This window comes from Thunnus maccoyii, chromosome 2, assembly GCF_910596095.1.
Source record: "Thunnus maccoyii chromosome 2, fThuMac1.1, whole genome shotgun sequence".
Classification (NCBI taxonomy): domain Eukaryota; kingdom Metazoa; phylum Chordata; class Actinopteri; order Scombriformes; family Scombridae; genus Thunnus; species Thunnus maccoyii.
In genome coordinates, this window is record NC_056534.1 from 35,984,516 (window position 1) to 36,012,492 (window position 27,977).

The window sequence follows — 27,977 nt, forward strand, 5'->3', positions numbered from 1 at the left end:
TCTTTATTTTCTGTCTGTCTTTGGTGTTATTAAAGGCTGTCTGAAACGGAACATACAAAGGCATCACTTTGGGACAAATAATAGAGAGACAAATGTTTTTGGTGATTTTTGTTCTTAAAAACTGGAATTATTACAAAACTATTGTCTATTCCAGCATCCGAGTGAAACAAAACTGCATCTTTTCTTTACTCTGACACTTTACAGGACTGAAAAAGTGAGATTTTCTTAGTAATTTCAATATTGAAGCAAATAGCAAAGCAAACAATGAACACGTAAGGTAACTGACTTCACAATAGACTTTTATTTCGGGGCCAGCAGCTCAGAAAAGCTTAACAATATAGGGTTAACAATAAGAGCGTGTTTCTACACATTGGTAACATGTTTAATTCATGTTATAAGATATAAATCAAGAATTTTTCTCCTACTACATGCCTCTACATTTTTCTCACTGGATACATTGAATACACTAGAAAGAAATCCACATCATACAGCTTCCATAAATCATCTTCAGTGGCCAAAAGGGGACAGTAGCTCAGTCTTTCTTCAATAAATGCCAGCTGAATGAAAAATGTGAACTGGGTGATTTGTAGCAAAGGCTTCTCCTAAAAATCAGCTGCATTCTTTGGCCTTCATTCCTACCTTGACAGTGTTTTATGAATTTCTAAAGGCACTGTTGACTTGATTCCCCTTTAATTTGTACTAGTGTAGTATTTCCACATGGCCTTGATGAACTGTACGCACAAGGAATGTCTGAGTTAACAAGACTGTTTCAATGGCTATTTGTTTTACAGTATGTGGGGTTTGTAAAAAGACAAGCTAACTTGTTTTCACTCTTACAGTTTAAACTCTGTGTCATAGGTAAAGTTTGTGACTGAGAAAGAATGTGCCAGTGAAAGTAATGTTCGTAAATGGAGAGAGAGCACGGTTCTGTTCACGGAGCAGCAGGTAGCAGATTCTACTTCATAAAAAATGACTACATTTATTCTGATCCAAGTTAATACCACTGAGTATCATGTGGGTTAAGTTGTTACTGTTGCATCAATACACTGCCGGGGGTGTATTAACACACTGGTTTCGAGCGGAGTCCTGCTCTTCCTCGAGAGGAAGCATCATTACTTGTGGGTTTACATCCGCGCATCTCTCAGCAGCCTTCACTAACTAACTGTTCTCACTGTGCGTGTTTGTGTATATTCTTTCACTCACCTGTCTCTTGGGGGTCTTTGGCTGTTGGGCATGCTGAGTTGGGGGGCTGCTGTGGTTCCTCCAGGTCAGCGGGGGGCAGAACCACTCCACCTCACTCAGGTAGATGAGGAAGGAGCAGTCTGACCCGTCGACACCGTAGAAGGCATAGCAAGGGTCCGACGTCCAGCGTGCGCGCATCCACTGGAGGGTTTACAGAGTGCAAATACGTACGTTTTACGTTCACGTTGAAAATGATATCAACACAAATGAACAGCTAAAAAACAGCAGGTGAGAAGGAATTACCAGATATAAATAGCGTCTCTCCTCCACACATGTCCAAACCATCTGTATCTCACATCTCTCGCTTTGTCTACAAACCGTCCAACCTGAGCTGTCCCCCTGATATACTCATCCTCGTCACTCGCAATGAAATTCTTAGCATCTACAACTCCTCCAGCTCTGCCTCCTGTCTTTTCGTCAGTGCCACCGCCTCCAAACCATACCACATAGCCGGTCTCACTACTCCTCAACACTCCCCGTGACTCCGAGTATTTAAACTCATCCACCTTCACCACCTCTACTCATCACATCCTCACCTCGCCGCTGTCCTCCCTCCCGTTCATGCACATATATTCCGTCTCGCTCCCGCTGACTTTCGTTCCTCTTCTCTCCACTGTATACCTCCACCTGCTCCCTACTCTCACCAAAGATCACGATGTCATCCGCGAGCGTCATAGTCGGCGGAGACTCCTGCCTGATCTCGTCCGTCATCCTGTCTATCACCATCGCAAGCAAGAAATGGCTCAGAACCGATCCTTGATGTAATCCCACCTCCACCTTGAACCCATCCGTCACTCCAACCGCACACCGCTGTCACAATGTCCTCATACATATCCTGCAACGCTCTTACATACTTCTCCCGACACCTCCTCTCTCGGCACCCTGTTGCTTTCTCTAGATCCACGAAGACACGACGCAACTCCTTCTTGAAAATGGGTACCAGTACACTTCTTCCCCACTCCTCAGACATCCTCTCACTTACCAGGATTGTGTTAAACAATGTCTGCCATGTCTCGGAAACATCTCCATGCCTCCACACAGGTATGTCATCTGAACCAACCACCTTTCTACTCTTCATCCTCGTCATAACTGCCCTCACTTCATCTTTGCTAATCCACCGCACTTCCTGATTCGCTATCCCCAAATCATCCAACCTTCTCTCTCTCTCTCATTTTCTTCATCCATCAGCCCTTCAAAGTACTCCTTTCACCTTCTCCACACACTCTCCTCACTAGTCAGTAAATAAAAGTTGAGAATTTGGAAAAGCTTAAGTTGTTTGGGTTTTTTTTTGAGTAAGTGAGGTTAAGGTTAGGTAAGATTAAAGACCTTGTGGGAGAAAGAGGGCCAGGCAACTGTGACCTGGAATGAGTGCCAGGTCACGGTGACCTGTACCGATGCCAAAACAGGATGAGACTTGTCACGCAACACGAACACACACACACACACACACACAGCCTGTCCTCAGTATGAGAAGGCATGTGACGTTCTGTAATGTTGGAATTTTCTCCGTCTACGTTGTTTCTGAGCCGATATTCCACATCCGACACCTGTGTCTCGACCATCTGATTCCTCCGTCGTCCGTCTCTTTCTACCACAACAACCTAACATCTGTGTTATATTGGATCAAGACACCCTTGATCACCACTGTCTCCACCCTTTGGCCAATCTGTAAAGGTTAGAAAGCATATTCCACCAAAATAATTCCAGTCAAATAAAAAGAAGAGATCGACACTCACATCTACTTTTCCGGGACACTCTGGAAAGCGGGGGTCTCTGGGTACTTCACACTGGCTTGATGTCCCATCTCTCACTGCTGAAAAGACACAGTAAGAAAATTTGACCTTTTAGTTATAAACCATAAATATTTTGTTGGCTGGAAACCTCTCAGCGAAAGGATCCAATCTCAATTTTTAAATATCAAGCTGTAAATGATGAATCCATAGGTGCTTCTTGTAAGTACAACTCGCAGGTTTTGGATTTACCCACAATCCCTGCTGCTTCGTTAGTCTATAAGCTCTGTGGCTTTAATGTGAATATTTATTCTCCGCTGAAGATAACAATTCCAATAGCAATCAGCCAGCGTAATATGACCTATCAGCTCATTTAACAGCACATGGTGCATGTTAAAGCCTCTCTCAAATTAAAATTTTATTTCTTCTAATCAATTCATTTTCCTCAAAATGAATGCGGACATGAATTGGTTTGACCCGCAGGCTCACTCGTGATAACAACAATATACTCTTTCTCCCTTAACGTCATCGGTTCCAGCGTATGCCGTATGCGGTGCCGGTGCCCATAAATCCCTGTGGTTCCCCTTTGCAACATCGCACCGTATCCGCCCCACCGCTGTGCACACTATTCACGGGGGCCTGACAAAAGCTGCACAGCCTGTCTCCCACTGCTGCCAACCTAGGGTTACGCTAGCAAGTACATCTGCTCATTTAGGCTGCACTCACTGCATTAATTGCTCCACTGACTTAGTTAACTGCCTCTGTGCTGCTGATGTGAGGAAAAAGAACGGAAGTCAGTGACAGAGAGAGAGAGAGAGAGAGAGAGAGAGAGAGAGAGAGAGAGAGAGAGAGAGAGAGGGAGAAAAAGTGAGTTTGAGCAATATCGTCCAAGAAGGGAAGCGATGCAGCTCTCATTGTTTTCCTGTCTTTCAAATCCCCCCCTTTTTTTCTCTCCCGCTTTCTCTCTCTGTGGACCGAGAATTTTGCCTTCTCTCTATATTCCGTCTGTTTCCATTTGCCTAATGAAAAAGAGATATTTCTCCACATAAGTCTTCCCCAGGGCTTCTCTCCATTGACTGCAAAATACACACACACACACACACACACACGCTGAGACACACACTGCCTACAAATATGATTAGAATAACAGCCACTGTAGCAACAATTGAAAATGTGGTCAACTAACTAGATAAAAACTTGACTCCTGTCCCTGCAAGATAGAACATAAAAAGCCTCGTCGGTGCTTGAGGGGAAGGAAATTCTAATCACGTCCTTTTTTTTTTCTCCTGTCTTTTCCTCTCACACAAGCCTGACCATGAGATAAATAAACTGCCACTATGATAATAAAGTCTACTGGCAGTGTTTCAGTTCATCTGTGATTAAAGTAAGCAGCAGCGTTTTCGTTTTTGGCATGTGCCGTCGCCCCTGCAGATTCGGCAGGAAAAACAAAAGGAGATGTAATGCTCATTTATCCTCATGTAAAGAGTTGGGCAATTACCCTCAAGAGAAAAAGTGAGAGAGGACAATTAGAGGGAAAAAATCTGGATCATGTGTGTGTACAGAACTGTTACATGCTCAGTATTATCTGTTTTGATTAACATGTGCAAGAGACAGACAAGAGAAACAGAACTGGATGAAAACAAATAAAACAAAGATGAGATATACAGCGACTTGACGAGCAAGCTCACATTTATCTCTCCTGTTATCTTACTTTACTAGAAAGAAAATGTGAAAGAATCTATCCACTATCTAACTAAAACTATCTTCTTCCTGGATTTGACTTCCTGGCTTTGTGTTTTTGTGGAGAGGATGTCAAACTGAAACAATCATCTTTGTATTTTGGCAATGTGTCAGAAGGGATTTGTGTCAGTGGGAAAATCAGCTAGATATCCCCCATTTACACAAGTCTCTAACTGTGAGTGTCACTTTTACTGTGTGTGTGTGTTTATGTGTGTAGATCTGTTTCATATTCTCTTCTGTTCTGTTGAAAGTAACAACAGCAATTGAAGTTCCAACACAAGCTGACAGCTGTGCGTGAGTCCAGCTGTGCTTCAACTTCAACGTCACTGAGGAGTTACGCTTCTTTTGAATGGGTTTAAGGAGAATGGAGAATTTGATAGTGATGATGATGATGATGATGACGATTAGTACCGTACCTTTTCCTTGCACCATGCTGTTTTGCAGTATCTGCTCTACCCTGATTGCCATGTTGGAGACGTTCTGGGCTATAGCCTGGATTCTCTCCACCAAACCAGCCGGTTGAAACCTGCACACACAAAAAAACAGGGTGAAGAACGCACACATTAAAAAGGCATATGACAGTGACAGGTGCTGTAGCCTCACACTGCTGTCACACAATGTAAACTCAATTTGAAACATGGACAAGAAACATACACCTCTGCATCAAGGCGGAACCCCTCCTCCTCCTCCTCCCACGCTCACACACACACACTCGGCACCCAAAACTCCAAAAAATATTTCCTCTCCCGTTTTTTTCTCCGTCTCACTCTTCTCTCCCCGCTCCTCTCCCTCGCCTGTCTTTTTCTAGCTTCCTCTCCCTCCCTTTTTACATCTCAACAGATGTAGAAGTGTTAGTGGGAGATGCAAATTGGTAGACACTTGGTTGGAGCGTGAAATAGAAAAGGACCTGCACTGTTAATACCACTTCCTCTATGGGGTGAGAGACTTCCCATTCACATAATAAGATGTGTGGGAAATGTGTGTGTGTGTGTGTGTTTGCATCTGTTTGTGTATCTGACTGCATGGTTGCACATCACACAAAGCCAAGCCTGCATACCCACACATACTGCTGTGCCCATTATGTCCATTTAAATGACTTGATTTCAGTGTGCATCGTGCGTGCACACGTCTTCCTGTCTCTATGTATATTGTCTAATCAGCAGATGGTATTAACCCTCATTAAAGCCAGGGGCTTAAATGCAGCATAATAACACATCATCATTGATGATGATAAGAGTTATTGATTGTGTGTGTGTGCAGAGAATGGAATGCAAAGCTGCTTAGCAAACCGAACGCCAACAGCAGCTGCATGAAAATGAACTTAAAAAAAATCAGCACCTAGGGATTATGCGAGGGAAGTGCCTTTGTTGCTTTACAAAGTGTAAGCAAAAAAAAAAAAAAAAGTAGGCAGCCATCAAAGTCACAGGCTGTCTCCATGCTCCATTAAGAGCTTTGTAAGTGTCACTTGTAAGCATTGCTAAGTGTGTTTGCGTCCTCTTTAATATGTTCACTACCACAGAGAAGCCATTATTCTCTAGTGCGTGTATATTTCAGGGCCAACAGCTGTCTCCAAAATGTAAAAATGTGCTGAAATGTGAAATTAGGAAGTGATGTGCTGTATTTTTGTCGCATAAGATAAAGCTTTTAAATACAGTATAGTGCAGTAGCTCTGTGTGTTAGTCTGCATGGTGCACATTGAGAGGGCTATCCTCTCATGAACTTTTTAAAATCAAAATCACATGGAGAATTTAGATGGTTTGTTTGTCTGATCCCACAAGAAAGCTTTAACTTTGAACAAAAATCACATATGATATGACATGTATCTTGTAGTACTGGTAGCATAAACCAGTAAATAGCTCGTTTTACTAGATAAATGGACTCAAAAGCAGAATTTATTTCCAGTCTCTGCGTCTTCAGCTAAGGATTATATACTTCTCAGCTCCGTTTGCCATAATTCCATTCATGCCCAGGTCACGCTGGCAGCAGGATAAGCAAGCTAACCCATACGTCCTTCTCCCTAGTCATGTCCTCCAGCTCTTCCAGGGGGGGATCCCAAGGCGTTCCCCAGGTCAAACGGGATACTCTCCAGTGTGGTCCGGGTCTGCCAATAGGTCTCCTCTCGGCTGGATGTGCCTGGAATACCTCCAAGGAAAGGTATCCAGGAGGCTTTAGATTCAGATGCCTGAACCACCTTTACTGACTCCTTTTAATTCAAAGAAGCAGAGGTTTTACTTTCCTTCCAGATGTCTAAGCTCTTAACACCATCGCTAAGGGGGAGTCTTGCCATTCCTTGAGGGAATTTCATTTTGGTAGCTTGTATGTGTGATCTCAGTCTTTCCATCATTACCTAAAGAACAGGAATGTGAGGGTAGTTGGAGCGATAAACTTCGCCTTCAGGTTCAGCTCCCTCTTCACTAAGACAATCCAGAACAACATCTGCATTACTGCTGATGCAACACCAATCTCACTTGTGAACAAGACCTTCTTCTCTTGAGGTAGTGACTCATTCTCAACCACAAGTGTCAATCCACTGTTCTCTTGCAATGACCTTAGAACCCGTGACGCTGCAAACCATCCCATGTTTTCTGTAATTGACCTCTAATTTTCATATGAGGTAGTTGTAGTAGTATAGTTATGCCTATCAACTCTTATAATATGGGGTCATTTGATCGTTTTTCAGGACAATTCTTGCAATTTGCACCACAGGTGTCTTGGAAGAACAATGTTTGTGTGTTTATTTGGAGGAATAAATGGCGTTCAGGAAAAATCTCCCATGTAAATACAAACATGCTCAGTGTGAAAGCACCCTGAAACAAAGCTATCTCAATAAAAGCACATGACGTTACCAATTATACTTTAATTGCATGCAAGTGAGACAAATACAGCATACAAGTAATGCAAGTTATTACTTTATATTGTGATATAAGAGCCAGTGTTATATGAGGCTGTAAAACTATATTAAAATTAACATTAGTTCTCAGAGGATTCTCTGTAGAGGATTACAGCTACCATGTTAGCAAACCTATAAAAGTGCAATGTGTTTGGCCTGCAAGACAAAATCTTCCCTTAAGCTGGGCGAACACATAACCCATGTTACTGTAAAGCTCTCTTTGGGGGGTTTGTGTCTGCGACACTGCAAATTGGCCTCCGTGAGATTTGACCTTCTAATCTCACCTCTAGTGTTTGCTACGCTGTGGACTCATCCCTAGACATGGATACAGAGAGAAGGAGAAATGGAGAGAAACATAGAGGGAAAGTCTGAAACTGATAAAAGACTAAGGAAGGGAAAGTGCTCCAGAGGGCAAGAAAAAAAATGACAGAGAAACACAGATATGGGGAATGTTGAGTTGAAAACAGCATAAAAGCAGGCAGAAAATAAAGGGAAGGAGATCAAGCATCCACAGCAAACAGACCAAGAGTACCACCGGGGATATTTATGTCAAGAAAGAAAAAAGGATAAAATAAAGAGGTCCTCTGTGCCTTCCAGAGGAAACCAACAAAACACTTTGAGTGAAACATTAAATGATGATTATGATCAAAGAATACAAGGAGGATCTACATATTTGATGGCCCACAGTTGCATGCTACTCGAAATAAAGCCTCCTCCTTTTTGATGAATGTAGACAGTTGGCTCTTTTACAAACCAGGGAAACAAAACACAAATGAGGAAGAGCAAAGAGAAGACAAAATGGGAGGAATATAGTGGGGAGAAGAAGAGACAAGAGGAAATCCACTGGTGGATGCCAAGAGGAAGTAGAACACCGAAGCGATGATAGACGATAGCGTTTCTAAGGATACGAATGAAAACCTGTTCTCATATTCTACTTATTCCTCTCTCTCTCCCTTCCTCTCTCTCTAATGAGCTCATCATCTTAAGGGAAGAGGACAGTTCTGGCAGCACCGCATCAACTAAAGCTGTTCAGGGCAAGAAACGCTCCTGACAAGGTGTCAACATGTGTGTTTGTGTGTTTAGTTGATGTCATTTTATTTGGGTGCATGCTCACCTCATGTCATAATGTTAAAACACACCACACTCTCTTCCACTGCTAATTTTCACACATGCACAAATGCCAACACACATGCATGAATGCACACAGGAACCCACTCACTCACTCTCTCAGTTTTTTATACAGCGGTGTAGAAAGTGAGCTTGTTTATTTCTCTAACTGATCTATACATATAGCGATTGAAATCAGAATCTAAGTGTCTCCTTTGTCGTCTACTTCCAGCAAAGCTATGACATTGACTTGAGTGCTTCGGAAAAGAAGGCCTCCTGGGATAAAGGTTGTTACAGACGGAGCTTAGATGGGTGCTTAAGGGTGGAGAAATAGGTAAAGCCCAGCCAGAGCAGTGATCTTCAGAGAGCGTACGCCTAAGGGGAGACTTACCAATCTCCCCTCTCGTCCGCCGCGCGGTAAAACGGAGTGAATCAACTCCACATCCTTTTCCCCCTCCTTCGTCTACCTCTCTTATTTTCTCAGGCTCTTTGCTGTCCCTCTGCCTCCCTCCCTCCCCTCCCTCTCTTGTTATTTTCCCTCCGTTTTCTGCTCTAACGAATGGCTGCCCTGTGGGCGAATCGCAGGCTGGGGCCTCAGACATCAAGTCCCATTCGCTGCTACACGGGAGTGTGTCAGCACCAATGAAGCTCACACGGAGATGAGACTCCTACCCAGCGTGTGTGTTTGTGTGTGTGTGTGTGTGTGTGTGTGTGTCTGTCATAGGCTAATTTTGGGGACAAATTTCAAATTGTCTAATTGGGGACAAAGGCCGGAATATAAGCACAGCCTTCCTGCCTCGCACAGGCTGTGTAAAAGGAGCTAAAGTAATGTCCCCAAAAGTGACCTAAGCAAATGTGTGTGTGTGTGTGTGTCTGTGTGTGTCTTTCTGTGAATGCGTGCCTGACTGGCCTGGATCTGGGATATGTTTTTATAAAGCTCTCTCTTCCCATTTGCTCCTCTCCCCCCCCGCCGGCAAAAATCACACTTTACCACGTCACTCAACTACCTTTCTCACACACTATCTCACTCTGTTTATGTGTGTGAGTGCACGAGGAAGAGAAAGAGTAGTAAGGAAAAAAAATATAATAAGGAGGGATAGAGAGAGAGAGAGAAGAGAAGATAGAGTGAGAGACAGAGGCAGATAGAGGCTGGAAGGGAGAGGAAACTAGTGATGGAATGAAAATAACTAGACTGAAAAGAGAATTACGCCGTCTCTGTTGTGACAGTGTGTGTGTGTGTGTGTGTGTGTGTGTGTGTGTGGCCATTAATCCTGTAGTGCTCAGCAGGGGTGTGTGCCCTGGTCTCATGCCCAGACTGGTTTTAACAAGTGAACTAATACATAGACACAACACACACATGCATGATGCAGTTACACGTTAAACGTATATTATTCTCCTTCTTCAGCCATCAAAGGAACATCAAGAAGAGAATTGTGTGTGTGTGTTTTTGTGCGAGACCACCACGGTCTCCTCGATCAATATTCTTTTCATTCTGCTTCCTGATTCAAAACTTTCACTCCAGCTACCCACTTTACTCCAAAGATCAATTCAGTTCAAACTGAACAACGCTGTACTTAGAGACGCAGCGTTACCAATACTGATGTCAGATATCGGTCCGATACTGATTCTGAATAGCTGGACTGGGCCAGTCTGGTATCGGTGACAGTAAATTTATATCTTTGTATTTATTTGTTACATTTTGTTTTACAATGTTAGGAAAGCAATGTTTAAGCCTGATTTTGCCTTACACATCAGGCTCTTCCACACAGTGAGGCTTACAGCTTATTAATTAAACACTAGTATTGGATCAGTACTCGTTATGGGCCGATACCTAAAGCCCAGGTATCGGTAACGGGACTGAAAAAGACGGATCGATGCATCTCTAGCTGTACTTAGAATAAAATCCAAATAAAATGGATTCTTTTTTTTCTTTTTGTTTTTGCTGTTTGTTATGATTTTGTGTACTTTTCAAGAAGAACTCTTGTAGGAATTAAATAAAACAAGGTGAACTTCATGTAGGCTGGTAGAAATGCGTATGAGCAAAAAGTTTTCTTTGGTTTGCTGAATGATGTTTGGGTTTCTACTACAACTAAAACAATTATTCATGTTGTTTTGAACTTTCATCATGTAGTCAGTGTTGGAGTTGTTGCAGCCTCATCACAGTATGTAATATTTTCCCTTTTACACATCACATTATCACACAGCTGATTGTTATTTTCCTTCAGGGTTGACTACATGACATAAAAATCTAAATCTAAATCATTATTGCAAACACAAATATGGCTGACAGGTTGAACACCAGTCCGATGGGGCGACCGGCCAGGCCAAAGGCACTGCTGCAGGGGGGGGGGGATTAACCCTGAGGTCTCTAAATTGGTGGCCGAGCGCTTTTTCCCTCTGTGCCACTCAGGCGCTCCGCCTAAACCCTGACATAATGCTATTTTGATGATGCCTGCTATATTTTTTACACCCACAAGACCGACTCTGCATCCACAGCAACATATCGAATGTGAAAATTAAGCTACTTTCACTAGTAAGAGCACTGACATCTTCAAAAAAGTGTGTACGCTTGCAAGTGTGTTTAACTGATAATGAGATAATAACTAATAATGTGTTAATATCTGTTGTGCCCTTTGTAACTGAATAATTATAATTATGTCCTTTAAATTGTTACATTCGTTTTAAACTACATATAGTCAGCTAATCTAGAGAGACACTGCTTACCATCAAACCACTACAGTTGAAGGCTGGCATGACATCTAGTGATGGTCAGGGGCAAACTGTTCACTGTTCACTAACCATATTTAAAACAGGATAGTCATGCAACATTGATTTTATGTGTTTGACCCTAATTACACCCTGGCAGTAACCTCTGCCACGCAAACTACCCCCTCCAAGGCAATAACTGGGAATTGATTTCTGTTACAGTAAAACATGCATGTACTGCAGTCCCTGACGAGAGTAACACCCTTTGCGGGGAACTTCTCTCCAGTCGTGGCCAGCTTCCTCCACATTAAACAGCCCATTACTAGACATTGATTGTAGTTAACACAGACGCCAGAGCGTATTAATCGTTCCATCCTTCCGCTCTAGTGCCTCCGTGCAGATCTGAACCTGAACACTTATCCAGGATCATTTAACAAGGTTTGAAGAAGTGAGGGGATTTCTGTCAGCGTGTATCACATCACTCCCTCTGCACTGAGTTTAGTCAGGCTATTTGAAAATGAAAGGAGTTGGAATGAACAGAATGTTAGATAGAAAAGACAAATTGGATGTTTTGGTACTAACGGGGCAAAGAAGGGAGCAGTTTGATAAAAGCAGCGGCAGCAGCAAGGTCATACAGGACTTGTCTGTTTGGAGCAGTGATTTTGTGGTAATGGGCAGCAATTTCCACAAGCGACCGTGTGAGGGAAGAGAAATGAAAATGAAGATGAGAGAAGATAGAAGTCATGACTACAGTAGAGAGGGGTGAGGTACTACTTTATGAATGACAATGAGTGTTATCTCTTAAATATGATGGTGTCATTATAGTATTTCATGTCTATATACTGTATAGATATATACTAAAGAAGAAGTAACCGTCACAAAACTGTGTGTATTCTCAAGTCAGCAATTTTTCCATTCACAATTACAATCATATTATCTACATTGTATAAAATGACCATTCTAATCTAATATTAATATCTCAGCTGCATGGTCAGAGAAAGTCGATCTGTTAGTTTTGTAATGCCTATTGATGTTATATGATTATATATCATTTGCTAACTCTTTTATTTGTGTTCTTAATCCGTTACTACTAACAAAGATTGCTCTTGAATTGTTGTGCTGATATCCTGTTTGCATGTTATACTGTACATTTACTAACTGAAGCTCTGCAAAGACTGGACAGTTCAAAGATTGTTTAAACCAACTGGCACTGACTTTTTAGTCTTTAACAGTCGGGAAGGAGCACAAACCTTAAATCTAAGTAATCACACAGACAACACGCTGAATCGCTGCTCTGTAATGATTTGACTTCTGGTGGGAGAGGACCCCACAAACCCCATGAATAAAAATACAATTATCGTATGTTTTGTACCAAAACAAACATGGAGGCAACCAGCTGCTTGTACTGATACATCCATGGTTAATATACAGAGCAGCTTGTGCTAAAAAGGCTAAAAAAGAAAGAAAAAATTGCAGCGTGTGGGTGAGATCCTGGTTGGACAGTCGTGGGTATTTTGAACCGTACAGCATACAAGGGAATCGGAGGGTGAGTGAACTTGGTCAAATGAGACTAACTTGGTTTAAGTTCTGGTTGGCTGTGTAGCTCTTTGTCTTCACAGCTCAATCAGCCTTTCCTTCATTTCAGTTGTCCAGTGCTCTCTCACATTTCCCCCTCTCTCTTTTATCTATTTACTGGTACGTCTCCCTCGCTTTGACATACGACTGATGTCATCAGTCACCAGTGTGAATCGCAAATATCAAACATGTTTAAAAATAATCTTTGTTAGAATGACTGGCAGTGACTGGATCTGGACCTGCTGCCTCTAAGTATTTTCCTCACTGTCAGTTCCCATGTTAAGGTTTTCTTTGAATGATATCTCATGAAAGTGTCCTTGATAACTCACTGGAAGGCCAGTGTTGCTATGGAGACAAAAACAGTCCGCTTTGCATTACGTTACAAAACTTTTATTTACTAATGTATCTACTATTTACAATTAATTACTGAATTTATTCCAAACTGATTAAGATCTTAGTGTGCAACTGGTTCATGGAGTCCCACCACCTTTACACACACACACAAACTTTATATTTCCAAGAATATGTGGCAGAGGATATTTAATATATATTTAATATTCTTAATATATTCAAGAATTAATATCATTCTTAAAACGTAGAGTCTTCCTCAATTAATATTGAGCCACCTCATCCAATAAAGCACATCAAAGTTTGTGTGTGTGTGTGTGTGTGTGTGTGTGTGTGTGTGTGTGTGTGTGTGTTTGTGTGTGTGAAGGGAGAGACTCCATGAACACACACAAAATCTTAATCAACTTGAAATAAATTATGGTTTTGTCACAGGTAACAAAGCAGACTGTCTTCGTCAGTGGCTAAGGATCATGGGTAATGTGGCCTTCATTATTTCTCCTTCTCAGAATAGAAGGAGAAATAATTAAAACTGATGGCCATAACATTAACCATTAACCTTTTGTGTTTTTGTGTTGAGAAATATTGAAGATAGCATTAAAAGAAAAGCTTCACTTGAGAATTGACAGTGAGGAAAATACTTCCTCCAGTAGCTCCGTATAGCTCAGCAGCATCAGGACGATGTGCCACGGCGCTCTCCAAGGTGCTGATCCTGCTGCTGGAGCTGTTAGTGTGTTCTAGTTGCTGAATCTCGAAATCTGCTTTCATATGTGAGCAGCTATCACAGAAGTGTTATCTTAGTCCTGTTTGTTATTTTCTGTGCCATAGTTTGACGGTCACCCAGTGACTTAGTTTGATAGCTTTGTTGGCTGAAGTGTTTTTTGTTTTGCCAAGGGAATAAATCTACTGAGACATCCTGCCTCTCATTTGCACTTGGGTTCTCACTGCATTCTGACACACGGTCGGGTTTATATTGGAGTGAATGGATGGCCGGAGCAGTTTTGCCATGGATAGGTTTACATTTGAGTTAGTTGAAAGCCTGGTGCATCGTTATACAGACACCAAAGGGTGCCTTATATATTGGTATCAGATGCCGAGGGGCGTGACAAAGCGGCAGTAATTTGACAACCTTGGAATGAGAACTGGCTGGAAGTTCAATTTACTTATTTTGAGGAGTCTTACTGAGCCTGTGTTGTATAATGTCATCTGTGTTTCTAGAGGGAGCTTTAAAAAGTTTGAGAAAATAATCCCGATGACATCATTAGGATTATTTTATAAAAAAACAAACTTCTTTGGCTTGGTGACTCCAACTAGTTAACAGCAAGTCTTACTACAAGCCTATTACAAACTGGGGATGTAGAGTTTGAAAAGATGTGGGCATTTACCAGTCAGGGCAGGTCTGATGGCAGAGTTGCATTATGGGAAATGTGGGATCTCGTGTTTAAAGAGCTTGACTCCTACTAGAGACTAAAAGACAGGATATCTTGGCTCCTGCTGCTTTGACCGTTCTTTTTTAATCTGTCTCTTTATATAACCACAACTTTATATAAGTGCAACACTAAATAGCAGGATTACCCCTTTAAACATCAGTCTAGATATTTGCCACATGGCCACAAAAAATCCATGGACAAGTGGAAAATAACAAATAATGTATTTTTTGGAAAGGATTTCAGCATCTATTTTGGAATCTCACTTTAACTGATTGCAGCTAGTGAGCACTGATTAAAGTAATATGAATTTTGTTGAATGTGAGAACCAGCTAACACTGACACACAATAAAAAAAAGCCAAATTGAGGAAGCCTGAGGAGCCTACCTGTTGATAGCAGAGCTGAGCTCATCCAGGCGCCGTGCGTCGGTGGTGGAGGTGTTGTCGAGTTTGGACAGGCTGTCCATCCTCTTCAGAATCACCTCCAGCATGTCACTGATCTTCCTCAGCACACCACGTGACTCCACGCCTCCCAGCACTGAGAGGAGAGACAGATGAGCAAGGAGAGACAGGAGATGAATGAAAAGTTGGACAGAGGAGAGAGGAATATATAACAAACTTGGTGAACAGCGTGCACATTCACACAAAGATTGCAGCTCTACCTGCCCACCATACCGTAGTTGATTTTGACTGGTCTTTTTTTTTGGGCAGCTGTCTCTATGCACTTCACTGCAATGCAGATCAAAAGCAAAGTCCCTTCTGCAGTGTGCCAAGTGATGCAAAAGTTCTCTATTAGATTTGTGAGTAAGTATCCTAAATCTTCCTCCTTTCTGTGTTGTCTAATGTTCTGCTAGCAGAAACCATTTTATGAATGAAAAATCGACAGTTCCTCTAAAATTAAATATCTTTTCAGGGAGCCACCCTTTCTCCTCACTCTTGATTAAGTAAGGATTTCCAATATGCAATATCTATCCGAGATTTCTAATGGTACTTTTTGCATATATATACTTAAATGATAGTGTGGGGCTGTAACAGAGAAGAATGCCACATGAGTTATGAATTATTTACCATTTGTCATGGCTAAACCTTTAAAAAGAAATGATTATTCAAAATTGAAGAGTGAAATCCAAACAGCAGAAAGCCGGCGGTCTGTCCAGAGAAAAATAGTCACAACAGTTGGTTCTTATGCGTCTGTCACTTGCATTCTTATGGCATGTGTTGAAGTTTACTGATGTCATTTCACTGATTCACTAAATTCATGTTCAGACCATCACCATTAAATAACATTTAGGGTTATTTCTGTAATGAAAAAATAATGATGAATGAACAGAAGTTAACTTGAGTCCCTTTGAAGCCTTTCAATTTTGTTTTTTGCCCCCAAAATATGTAAAATATGTTTTATTTTTTCATTCATACCCCATATTTGCTTTGAGTTGATGTGTTGATGTAAGGCTGTCAGCTGCATTGAACATTTAGTATAGACAGCTTCCTGAAAATGACCATTTTCAGTCAGACAACCCCCCCCCCCCCCCACCACCATAAAACCACTTTAACCCCATGAGAGCAGCTCTTCTTCATTTCAGCCTGTGTGTTATCCTTCATCTTAAAGTCTAAAAGCCAACAGTTTGATTATCTCGGTCTTTAACCTGTTTATCTACAGTTTGATCTCTCATTTCCTCTGCCTACAGCAATGCACATTGCACAATGCCTGTATTCTGACGTCTTGTCATAAACTGGCTTTTGTTCAGGCCAGACACCCAGACACTCCAGAGTCTGATGTCTGAATAGGGGCTTACCTTTATATCCTTTGATACCCTTTGATATGAGTATGAGACTTCCACCAAGACTATGAGTTATGAAAGGCCAGGAACTAATTATGCTGAGGCTCTCGGTCTCTTTCTTTCTCGAGTCTTTCTCAGTCTGTGTCTGTGTGAAGGCCAATTTATTTATTCCATCTAGCATAGCAGAGAGGGCTCTGTGTGGGTAGTAAGGAGGGGCTGTGTACATAGTTGCATGTGTGGGGCGAGATGAATTCATTGGCCATCAGAATTGAAACACATACACATAGATGCAGAGAAAAAGACACTGAAGGAGAGAGGAAGAATATATTGTATAAAAGAATATACTGGAAAAAATACCTCATTAGGATAATTAAAGCGACACTGCCAGGGTTAGAGTGTCTATGCAGCCCGTCCTCACAAGAAAAACAACAGTATATTAAAGGTCCTATAGTTATGTTTATAGGGAAGTGATGCTGTTCAGAGGATGTCAATACAGGGTGACAATTAGCCTTATTGGGAGGAAGCAGGTTGGGTGGATGGCTAGATAGTTAGATGGATAGTTAGAACTGATATCACACCCCTCATTATCCCTCTTTGCAGTCAACAATAATGTCAACATGTTTTTTTTTTATATGTACTGTTAATAGTTTTGTATTAGAATAAAGAAAAAAGATCTGGAGGGGTGAGGGTTTGTTTGATTGACATTAGCTAGCACGCTACCTGTATCGCACTGTACGGAACTGAGGCAAAGTTCCATACAGTTCTCATATCTGTTGTCGTCGTTATGAGGTTGCCTGGCAACCAGCAGAGACTCCGGGAAGTCACTGCAACCTAACCAATAGATTGTCAAGCACATAACCCCTGCAAAACCACAACTCATTGTTCGTGTACAGTGGACATTTTGTGTCCACACATATCAAACAGGTGGCAGAAAACACATTGAGTAAAATACAGTACTTATCAAAAGTGGACTGTCAGGATGCTGGCAGATGGTAAACAAGCCAAATGAAATAAAAACTGGCAATTTTAAAGACCGCAAATTCAGCAGGAAGGGGAATGATAGATAATCTTTGTTTCAGTGATGCAAATCTGAATTCAGAGTGTTTACTGTTCATTTTAATGTCAGGTGCAATTATAAATGAGGTGTATAGTAAATCAACACAACCCAGATACTGTCACACATGACAACACAGAGTAAAGATGGCCTAAGGGAATCTGTCCACTTTAATTTGATGCCATCATTACATTTTTGTGAACCACACATGATGCTGTAAACAGCCTAATAGAATGAAATTTGAGACATACAGTATGGGACACAAAGGTCAGAGTATATTCTTCTAGCCTCCCATCAGAACATTTGCTAGCGCCCTTATTGACACTGCAAACACCTGGATTACGCTGTCTGACCACTCAGTCAAACACCATGTCTGCTGCTTGACAGGCAATTACAGCCAATGGGCTCCAGTGCCTAACAGCTCCGGTGCAAGGTCATTGTCTGCCTCGCTCCTCTAGCAGCCGAAGGAATCCTAAGTTCAGTGAGTTATCTCCTCAGCGACAGATGCATTCGTCCGAGACTGACAGTATCGTGTCCTTTTCTTGTGATGGATCGCTGTGTAAGAATATACCGGTGGGTCGCTCTGGTGACATCTTTGTGATTGGCTGATAATGAATAACATCCATGTTAAGGGTCAAGCAAATTGATGGAACGGCCATGCTGAGAAAATGATACCACACACTTTGTTTACTACATTTTGCTAGATTTGATACTTTCAAATACTTTTTTAAAATTGGCTTTTTTTTTTTTCAGCAAATGGAGCGAATGGGAATGACTCGACAAAGCCTAGAGGTATAAAGGATCAGGTCGGGGGGCTAATTGTTCTCTGTTAGTCTTTGTTTCTTGACAAATCTCTGTGTCAAAATTTCGTCACAGACGCTGCACTCCCATGGATGGCAAATGACTAGCTGTAATAAATGAGACCCGCCTTTGAAAAGCTGTTCCTTTTCCCAATCTCATTGTCTACCTTGATAAAGGACTCACCGGCGACCTCATCACGTCTTCTAAACGTGTTTGACTGAGGCGACCAAATGCAATTTTATTTGCCATGGCAATTTAAAGGACAAGCGTCAATATTTCAGTAGCTTTCTTTAATGATGCCATTATATAGAAAATGACTGCCCTTATCTGCCCTCATCAGATGAAACCTCATTCAGATCTCATTGGTATAATATATTTGCAAGTGAAGGACACTGTGACCACAAAAACTGTATGTAATGGACAGAGGAGAGGAAAGAGGATAAGCAGCAGTTACATTACTACAGAGATGATGATGCATTGACTTGCTAAAGCTCAAAGGGCAGCGGAGTGACAGGAAAGTGTGACATTGACATTACGGAGAATCAAAATTAAAAGTAGCAACCAATTTCCCCTCGGAGAGTACATCCACACTAAGCCAATTAAATTTGAAATTCCCTCTAGTCTGGACGGAGGGGTGAAACGGACAGTGTGTAAATCTTAAAACTCGGTATTTCAGTATGTACGGGGAAACCCAAGCTGCCCAGTGAGGAGATGTGAAAGTTTAGAAGGACTTTCTGTCCACGTTCTGGACCTTTCCCTGGGATTGATTGATTAAATGTCAATAAAGCAGAAAGACAGCAGAGCTTGTTGTCAATAACCTGCATTTATGTTGATTTTGTCAGATAACTTGATGATTTTATCACCGTAGTGCAGCAGCTCAGGAATAACTGCTGGTTATCGAGTATTTAGGAGCTGCGATTAAATCAGTATTTAATACTTGTTCCATTGTCTGACAACGGAAACAGGAAAATACTGTAGGCAAATGAGAAAAAAAATAAATCATGAATCCTGCTGTGTTAAAACACAGTATATCTTGCTGTTTGACAACTAAAAAGAGGTCGAAGAAGAAGCAGTTTTAGAAAGTGTGTCACTGTGGACAAAGATCTCTGCTAGTGTGGATATGATTAGACGGTGTGTAGATGTAGTCTAGTAGTATGTGTGTGGTAAGCTCACTCTAATCAGTCAATTACATAAGAATTACAAACAGAGCTCTTCTAGACCCCCTCACTGTAGCAGGAGTTAGTCCATTGTTTGCATGATATATTGATAAGTTCTGACTGGTCAGTACAATAAAAGCCCGGCCATCAGATTGATGGTTATAGTGTCAGCTTTAATTGTTTCATTGCTAATCACTGCATTTTTGATGCAGCACAATACCATTGAAATAGATTTCAGTGTCCCTGTAGCAACTAAATTTTGTCTCTCTTTCTTCTCTTTTTTGTCTTTTGCATCTAAAGTGGCAGAGCTGAAATAAAAAAAGGGCCAAAGTGGAATTACAGGGTTTCTGACCTACAGCGGTAATTGACACTTAAATGCTGTGAAGCACCAAGGATGTGAAGTCTGAGAGGTTAGATCTTATATGCAAAGCTCCACTAAAACCAGTGACCATAATTGACACCTCTGATCCTCTTTAAGTGCAACAGACCAAAGATATGAAACTGACCGAAGTTAACATCATAAAGCGGGAAAGGTCAGAGCTGTCAATCAAACCCATATATGAGTTCATTGATGTCTCCCGTTACTGTTCACGCCCATGGCACTGACACATCTTTCCTCTGTTAGAGAAACCTTTCTGATGGCTTTATCCATGCTTTCACCTTTTATTCAACTTAGTTGTAAAATCCCATCCAACATTTATGAATATACATTTAAAATACATGTGGAAAATTAGCATTGCAAATGCCGTCATAAACATACATGATAAATATTCCATTACTTGTGAGTTCGATGGCTATTTCACACACTGAGGCTTAAGTTATATTAAGGTCCCTGCTGAAAGCAAATTCAAAGCCTGAGTTGGAGCAGCTTATAGTAGTGATTATTGCCTCTGTGACTGGGAGCCTATAATACTAAATTTAGCAAGAAAAAAATGGAGCTAAAGGCATCGTGGAACAGGCCATTTGAATGCACAGTATGTTGTAGCAAGTCAACCGTGTCTCTGAGTTGTGCCAATTATGATGCATTGTTCCCCATGAGTGCCAGTGATTTGTTAATGAAAGACATGTTGAAATTGCTCCTCTTGATCAATGCATGTATTAATTTGGAAAGGGCTGAGTGATGCAACACTGCCCTGTAGTTTTAATTACACCGCAATGACACCTTTGATCTGCAGAAAATGATAACAGAGGAAGGTTAATAAATGGGTAGAAATGTTTAGACTCCTAAATTGACACCAAATAACCAAATATTCCCCTTAATTAGACTTGTGCTGCAAGTTATTTTAGAGTTCAGAACTGGCCAAAGATTTGTGCTTTGTTTGTCTCGGAGCATGTGAGACAAACTGGTTTTGAACTGCCCATGAAAAGTATTTCCATCTTTTTTATGCGTGTAACTACACTAACTACGCTCAATGATGTACCTGAACACCTCGCTGCTGCTGATCTGCTAAACATGCTGCTCATGCTATGTTTGCTCAAAAGATTCATACTTTATCTGCGGTGGTGCTTCACATTCACCACAGTCTCGGAACATATGAGACGAGCTGGTTTTGAACTGCCGGTGGAAGTGTTTGCTCCATTTTACTTGCGTCGTTAGTCATTGTGTATTGGGCTCTGAGCGCTTCCAAAACACAGGTGACCTACGCTCAACAATGTACCTGAAGGCCTCCTGTGTAGTCACTCCGCTAACCGTGCTGCTAATGCTATGCTTTCTGTCTAGACACAGGGTGAGAGTGTCCATTCTTGATAAAAAAGCTGTCTACTTTTCTCTGACCCGTGTCATTCCTCATCTCTGGTCCCTCCCTGACATGCTGGAGTCAGTCCACACAGCCCTGAAGCTCTGACCTCCCCCTGCAAAAGAGCGGAGCAGCTCACTGATCGCTGTCTGTTTATTAATATTAAACATATATCGCGTGTCCAGATAGCACCAAATTCCACACTGCAATCCCTTGGGTGTCCAGCCAGCCGTACACCCGCCAAGTGTGGAGTCGAACGGGAAGATGCAGACTTCAGATTCAATAAGAGGAAAAGCAGTGAGCTAACAGGACCAAGCTGCTGGCATACTATTTCATGCCGTGTTTGGGTTACCCCACTGGCATGGGGTGTGGAATAAATCATGCACACATACACACATGTGCACGGTGCCCTGCTTTAGCCACCGTATTGGACTGAATATTTGGTGTCACGGCACATCACATTTCTCCTGAGGACTGAAATGCATCAAGCGTGAACAGATTCCTTGTTAGTGTCTCTAAACAGACGACTGAAAACAGAGAGGGGTGCGTTTGGGTGAGTGTACTGTATGTGTGTGCACATGCTGTAGCTGAAAGTTGGCTTTTTTTTGCCTTTTCCACTTCGGAGCAGCAAAATCTTGACATGGGGAACAATTAATATCAGTCACTGGAAATGATATTGCCAGCCACTGTAGCTTCTGTGTATGGTGTGCACATGCTTGTAAAAAAAAAAAATCCCGAAATAGCCACAGTGTATCCCTCAGATTGACTTTATGGTAATGGAAATGACAGGAAGGGTCATACAACACAAAATAGCTAAGACTTCCCTCCATCAAATCCTTTTATGTTATTAACTTCAAAAATTCACATTTCACCCAGGCTGGGAATACTATTTGTCTGTGTCAACACCATCAAAAAAAATCAAAAAATGACTTTTCATATCTCAGCACAGTAGGGTGCCACACTAAGACAGGAGAGGCAGGATTTCTGTGTGTGTGTGTGTGTGTGTGCGTGCAGTACTGCATATAAGTATGTCTATGACTGAGCCATGTACTGTGTGCAAGGTTAAATATAATGGATTCCTCCATTACTATTAAGCGCTGAGGAAAAAAAAGCTTTACAGCAGTAGGGTTCCTCCCATTAAAAGTGTGTGATTGTGCCCCGAGGTGCTCTTGAAGCCTGTGTGAGTGTGTGTGTGTGTGTGTGTGTTTATGTTTGTAAAAAGGAGAGAGGTTATGGAGAGGGAAATCTACAACAAGGTGAACAAGTGCTCAGATTTTCTGCGAAGGTAAAATGGAAATAAACTGCAGCAAATTATCCACCGACGCATGACAGCACATATATGTAAGTGTACTGAACAATTAATACTGACAGCCTTGAACTACTACTCAAATATGGCACGATCCCATAAAAATAGCATTTTGAAAACTGAGAAATTCAATGTCGGAAAAAAAAAAGAAGTGAGGAATGACTATTCACCTGCAGCAGAGTTATGGCACTTTGAAAACATTTCCCCCGTCTCCACATCTCAAGCACGATCAAGCTCTGTCTTTGAAAATGAAACTGTCTTGAAGCAAACTCTCTATCATTTGATATGTGGTGGGTTTGTGAGACAGCTCTGAACTATAATCCTTCCTGCAGTGAGTCAGCCAATCATGTGTGTGCGTGTGTGTGTGTGTGTGCGTGAGCGTGTCCATGCCATCGTCTCTTTAAACACACACACACAGCACGCATGATGACTGGCGTACTTGTATGCCAGCACACCAAAACACACACAAGCACACACACACACATGCATGAAGTATTATGTGTGTCAGAGCGGGATGGTGTTTTGATTGGCTGGGGGGGATGTTTGCATATTCATGAGAAGAAAACCATTTGTGGGTTTGATGAATGCTGACAGAAGGGCCTGCTGGATAGGAGTTGACACAGCTAAATTAACTGGCGACCGATGTAATTTTGTCACAGGAGCACACACAAGCAGAAACACACACACACACACACACACACACAAACAGAATGACAGACAAGACTGAAAGCTACCTTGACAGAAAATTCAGCCCAAAACAAAATCGAAATGATGATACTATTTTGTACGTTACAAGCCAAAATCTAAAAGACTGAACACTGTCTCTCCGGGCTGGAAACGAGACAATAAGGACTGGAATTGATGATGAAACATGAGACGTTATGAAATTGGTTCATCAGTGCTTAATAACTCATAAATGTTTGATATATTCCATCACAGTGAGTATAATTTGAATACAGGACTTCCAGCTGTGAATGTGAAAACGCAGACGCGTCCCAGTAAAATCAGCTCTGAGATGTGTCTCATGATGACATCATCACTGAAGAAGTCTTTGCTGTTCGGCTTGAGCTGCACAATATTCAGGAAACTGTTAAGCTAAAGTTTAATATCGTCTCATGATGGATTTAGTTCATAGATGACAGCCTAAACAATCATTTAGCTTATTAAATATATGGCGCTTGCTGTGTAAAATAACATATCTTTTCTTTTTCCCCCATAGGTTTGATGTCTTCTTTTATAAAAGTGTACGTCTTTGTTTGCTTCATCCTCCCTCTTATCTCCCTCACACTCATGCTTTCCTCTAACCTCATCCTCTTCATTCCCTGTTCTTACTCCTTCACCTAATTCTTCATCCCCCCCCTCCTCCACTTCACTCCCCCTCTCCTCTGCAGTAAATGAAACAACACAATCACCAGTAAAACTACTCTCCCATCCTTCAGTGGGCAGACACAGACACAGACACAGACAGACCGGCGCTTAATGCACGGCTACCGCTCCAATCTCCACTACATATCCTCTCCTCGTTTCCACACCCACATTCAATTACTACATATTACATGCAGTTTAATTATGATGGTGCAGCAGCTCTACTGTTCATTAGCTAAAGCAACGACAGCATTGAGTGCAGGCAGAAAATAGTGGAATGGGGTTTTTTTTTTTTTTTTTTGGCTGCACACTGGGAATGGAAGTATATACGGTGGGAGCAAATGAAAATGCAGTAAATGAAGCATGCACAGAGTGACTTATTGTGCTGGCGATGAAGTAAACACAATAAATACCAGTGATCTAATAGACAATTTAACAAGATGTAAGACTAAACATGATGATATATAAATTATTTTGTGCCCTACAGCATAGAATAGAACCAGCTGCTGTATAAACTCCCCACTTTTCTCCATCTTAATTCCCCTTCTCCGTTCAACTTTTTGAAATATTTATTGTTCATTTGGTTTTGACGGGTTTCTCACCATTCATCAGGCCATGTCAAAGCAAATTGGATTTCATGAAGGGAGATGGGATAGATGAGAGGATATTAAAAGACACAGAAAAGGAGCGACAGCTACAATGCCTATTAATACTGACAGCTTCTGTCACTTCTCTTTTGAGTGCTTCTCTGTTTCAAAGTGATTGAGGAGGGGGATGAAGAAAGACTTTGTGTGTAGCTGTAATCTAGCTCTTTGTGTCTCAACACTTCGGCTCCGGTTCAACCCCTCTCTCTCAATCCCCTTCTCCTTCCTTTCCCGACTTTTGTTCACTCACAGGGACTCTGTGAGCTGTTGTTTTATTCGATTTTTGTTTTAAAGATGTAGTAGACGAGATCTTCCTCTCCTTTTAACATTTTCCACCCTTCTTCCTTTTATCTTTCATCCCCTATCACTCTTTCCCTCTCTGTCATGTTGATAGTTTATCTTGTGATGATGCCAGAGGATGGAAAAGCAGCATCACTGAGCTCCACACAAAGCTCTTGAGACGGACAAATCAAATACTATATTTGACTAGAGACCAAATTGCCTATGTACACATATGCAGCATGAAAGGCTAATCTGTTGACAAGCTCATCGTGTCTGCATGTGTTGCTGTGTTTGTTTCTTGATGAAACTGATGAAACGGGGTGATAGCGACTGCTGTTGCAACCACAATTTCAAATGGAATAAAAAAAAAACAACGGTTTCCTTCATCAGATTGTATTATTCTACTTTGAATTATTCATGTGCGATGCAGTGTTTATGAGTGATGCAAACACACACCATATATGAGAACATACAGACACACTCATCCTCATTCAGACAAGCTTGACAGACACAAGCCACGGACCTGTTTACCATTCCCGTCGTCTACTGAGGTCTCACAGAAAGCATTTCACTGTTGACTTTCACTGGTTTCTGCTTTCCAGAGCAGACAAGACTCAGAGCTGCAGGGGCTCCTTTCACCACAAAACCACGTCAATGTGTGTTAGTGTGACGGAGCGTTGTGTTGGACTTTGAGACTGGCAAAGATGGAGAGGTTGAGTTGAAAGTGTGTGAGTGTGAGTGTGGGTGTGCTGGTTGGGGGTACATAAGAATTTTGATTTAGTGTGACGTGACCTTTTCACTGGTCTGTGGGACTGACTGTACATACTCGGCTACAGTGTGTTCAAAAAGGTGTGTGCATGAGTGGAATTAAGATGTGGTTTATGCTCATTGAGGGATTTCCTGGAAAGATGAGAAAGCAGAAGGGAAATAACAGCGGTTAGGATTACCTCACTGGGTTGTTCTGTATGCAGCTCATATGGAACGGATGGTTTGGTGTTTAGGCACTTAAGTGTTATTAACTGTCACAATTATTAAGTGATTTATTGAAACTTTTTGAAAAATCGTAATTACAACTTGGATGTAGATGTGAAGGCTATTTACAAGTCGGAAACTGGTAATCACCACACAAATCAGAAGTGAAGAAGACTGTTTGATGAATGGCAGAACGTCTTCAATGATCACTTGGATTCACTTTTTTCCAGACTGAGCTCAGGTGGTTTTTAGCTACATGAGGTCAGATAGTCAAAAGATAAACAAAAACTTCAATTTTGCCAATTTCAAGCTAAAAAACTAGCCTGCAGGTGAATTCAATGAAACATGTTTTCATTATTAATCTTCACCTACTATCGACTACACACAGCTTCTAATACTATAAACTATATGCTGAACATCCTGTGACCAGGATGACAAAGAATCTTCAGAGACAGATTACATCTCTTCTGCTTTGTAAACAGGAAGCGTTAAAAGCTGCAAATAGCCGTTCACAGCTATATATCAGACTGAGTACAAGCAAAAGCAAAAGGTTTGACTTTCAAATGAAAAACCATTAGGCAGATTAGACTGCGCAGTTTTTGGCAGCCATTAAAGTCAACAAGAAAGTCCCACATTAAGACTAATATCTGGTTGTTCTGTGAAGCTCATCTACAGTAATGTTACAAATAAATGTGTAAAGAATCTTAAAAATGTTTTACAAATGTAACTGCAGGTGGAAATCACACGTTGGAAATTATTTGTGCAAATCTTTTTCATTTGTTGACCAAATGTCACACACAGCTACAGATCTCTAAAGATTTGTTCAGATATTTTTTTTACACATTCAAACATCTGAATTCGTTTGATCGTATTCTCACAAAATGTTTTCACACAGTCACAATACATATGACCCTAATTTAAGCCCATACACACACGCTCACATTCTGAACATGCGTTGTACGGTTTGATTTGTGTGCACATGTGTGACATGAAGGTCTCGCCATAGGCAGTAATTCCATGTATCTTCTCTGCCTCTCTATTATCTTTCACTACATCACCTGAAGGCCCGCTATCAATCAACGTCACAATGAAACATGGCTGCATCCCTGAGGGAGGAATAAAGAAACAATGGAAGAGAAAGAAAAGGACAGTGTCACATTTACTGTCGTACAGTAGCAGCAATGATATCATCAGAAAATCAGACATTAATGGGAATTTTCCTAACGCCATGCTTTCCCTTTCCATCTCGTCTTTCCTTCCACTTGTCATATATTTATTGTACACGAGCACTTGCAGGCTACATGTTTCAGTTGTGCTTTCTAGAAATGCACTGAGCTGTAAACAGGTTCGTTCTTCTGCCAGCGACTACATGTTTTGGCTCCTGATGTATAAAGTATACCACAGGGCAGTTTATACAGTGATTATATTTAATGCGAAACAAAAAAGGATTTCTTTATCCTTCAGTTTTGTCACCGCACATTCATCCTGTACGGTACAATACAGATAGTCTCAGAGCTCCTCGGACTTGAGTACGTTCACACTCCAGAAATCAATCTTTTCTGTGACCTCTCAATAATCTTTTTGTCCTTTGTCTCAATTTCCTCTCTCTCCTCCTTTCATGTGCTCACACATTCTTTCTCCTCACGATTCCCGACTTCTTCCTTCTTTCCCTCCTGCCATCTCTCAATCCCTATTCCCCTTGAATCGTATCTAATGGTCTCTAACTCTTTCTCTCTCTGGACCTATAAGTGTTTGTCTCTATAATTCAGCGCTCAGCAAATAAATTAGCATCTGTCAAGGCTATACTCTGTGTTGAGAGATTTGGCAGAAGCTGCTTTCTTTTTTTTTTTTGGCTTGATGGCACACTTCAGTGCCCTGGCACCGTCACTCATCCCGTTATTTACTCTGACTCACAGGTAATGAAGCAAAGGACTGGTGAAACCATGTGTGAGAGGAAAGACATACCACTGTTGGAGCCAGAATGGACATCTGGCCTTGTGATACTGGGAGGCTGAGTTGCAAACTGGGGATATACAAATGTTTACAGTCGAAATGAACAGCTGGGCTGGGGGCAGTTTAGGTGTATAGTGTATAGTCTGAAGGCTTTTAGCCAATTG

At 41.5% G+C, this 27,977-nt stretch overlaps 1 protein-coding gene across 2 annotated transcripts in view; it reads right to left on the reverse strand.

Annotated features, from left to right (window-relative positions):
• Nucleotides 1-27,977, reverse strand: part of LOC121906861 (alpha-1,6-mannosylglycoprotein 6-beta-N-acetylglucosaminyltransferase B-like) — a 122,623-nt gene that overhangs the window by 64,570 nt on the left and 30,076 nt on the right. For both annotated transcript variants that reach the window (XM_042426049.1, XM_042426039.1), the window contains exons 3-6: nt 15,150-15,300; nt 5,129-5,238; nt 2,979-3,055; nt 1,204-1,383 (exon numbers count right to left, since the gene is read on the reverse strand). In XM_042426049.1, the coding sequence (XP_042281983.1) occupies nt 1,204-1,383; nt 2,979-3,055; nt 5,129-5,238; nt 15,150-15,300 (518 nt within the window). The remainder of the gene's footprint in view (nt 1-1,203; nt 1,384-2,978; nt 3,056-5,128; nt 5,239-15,149; nt 15,301-27,977) is intronic.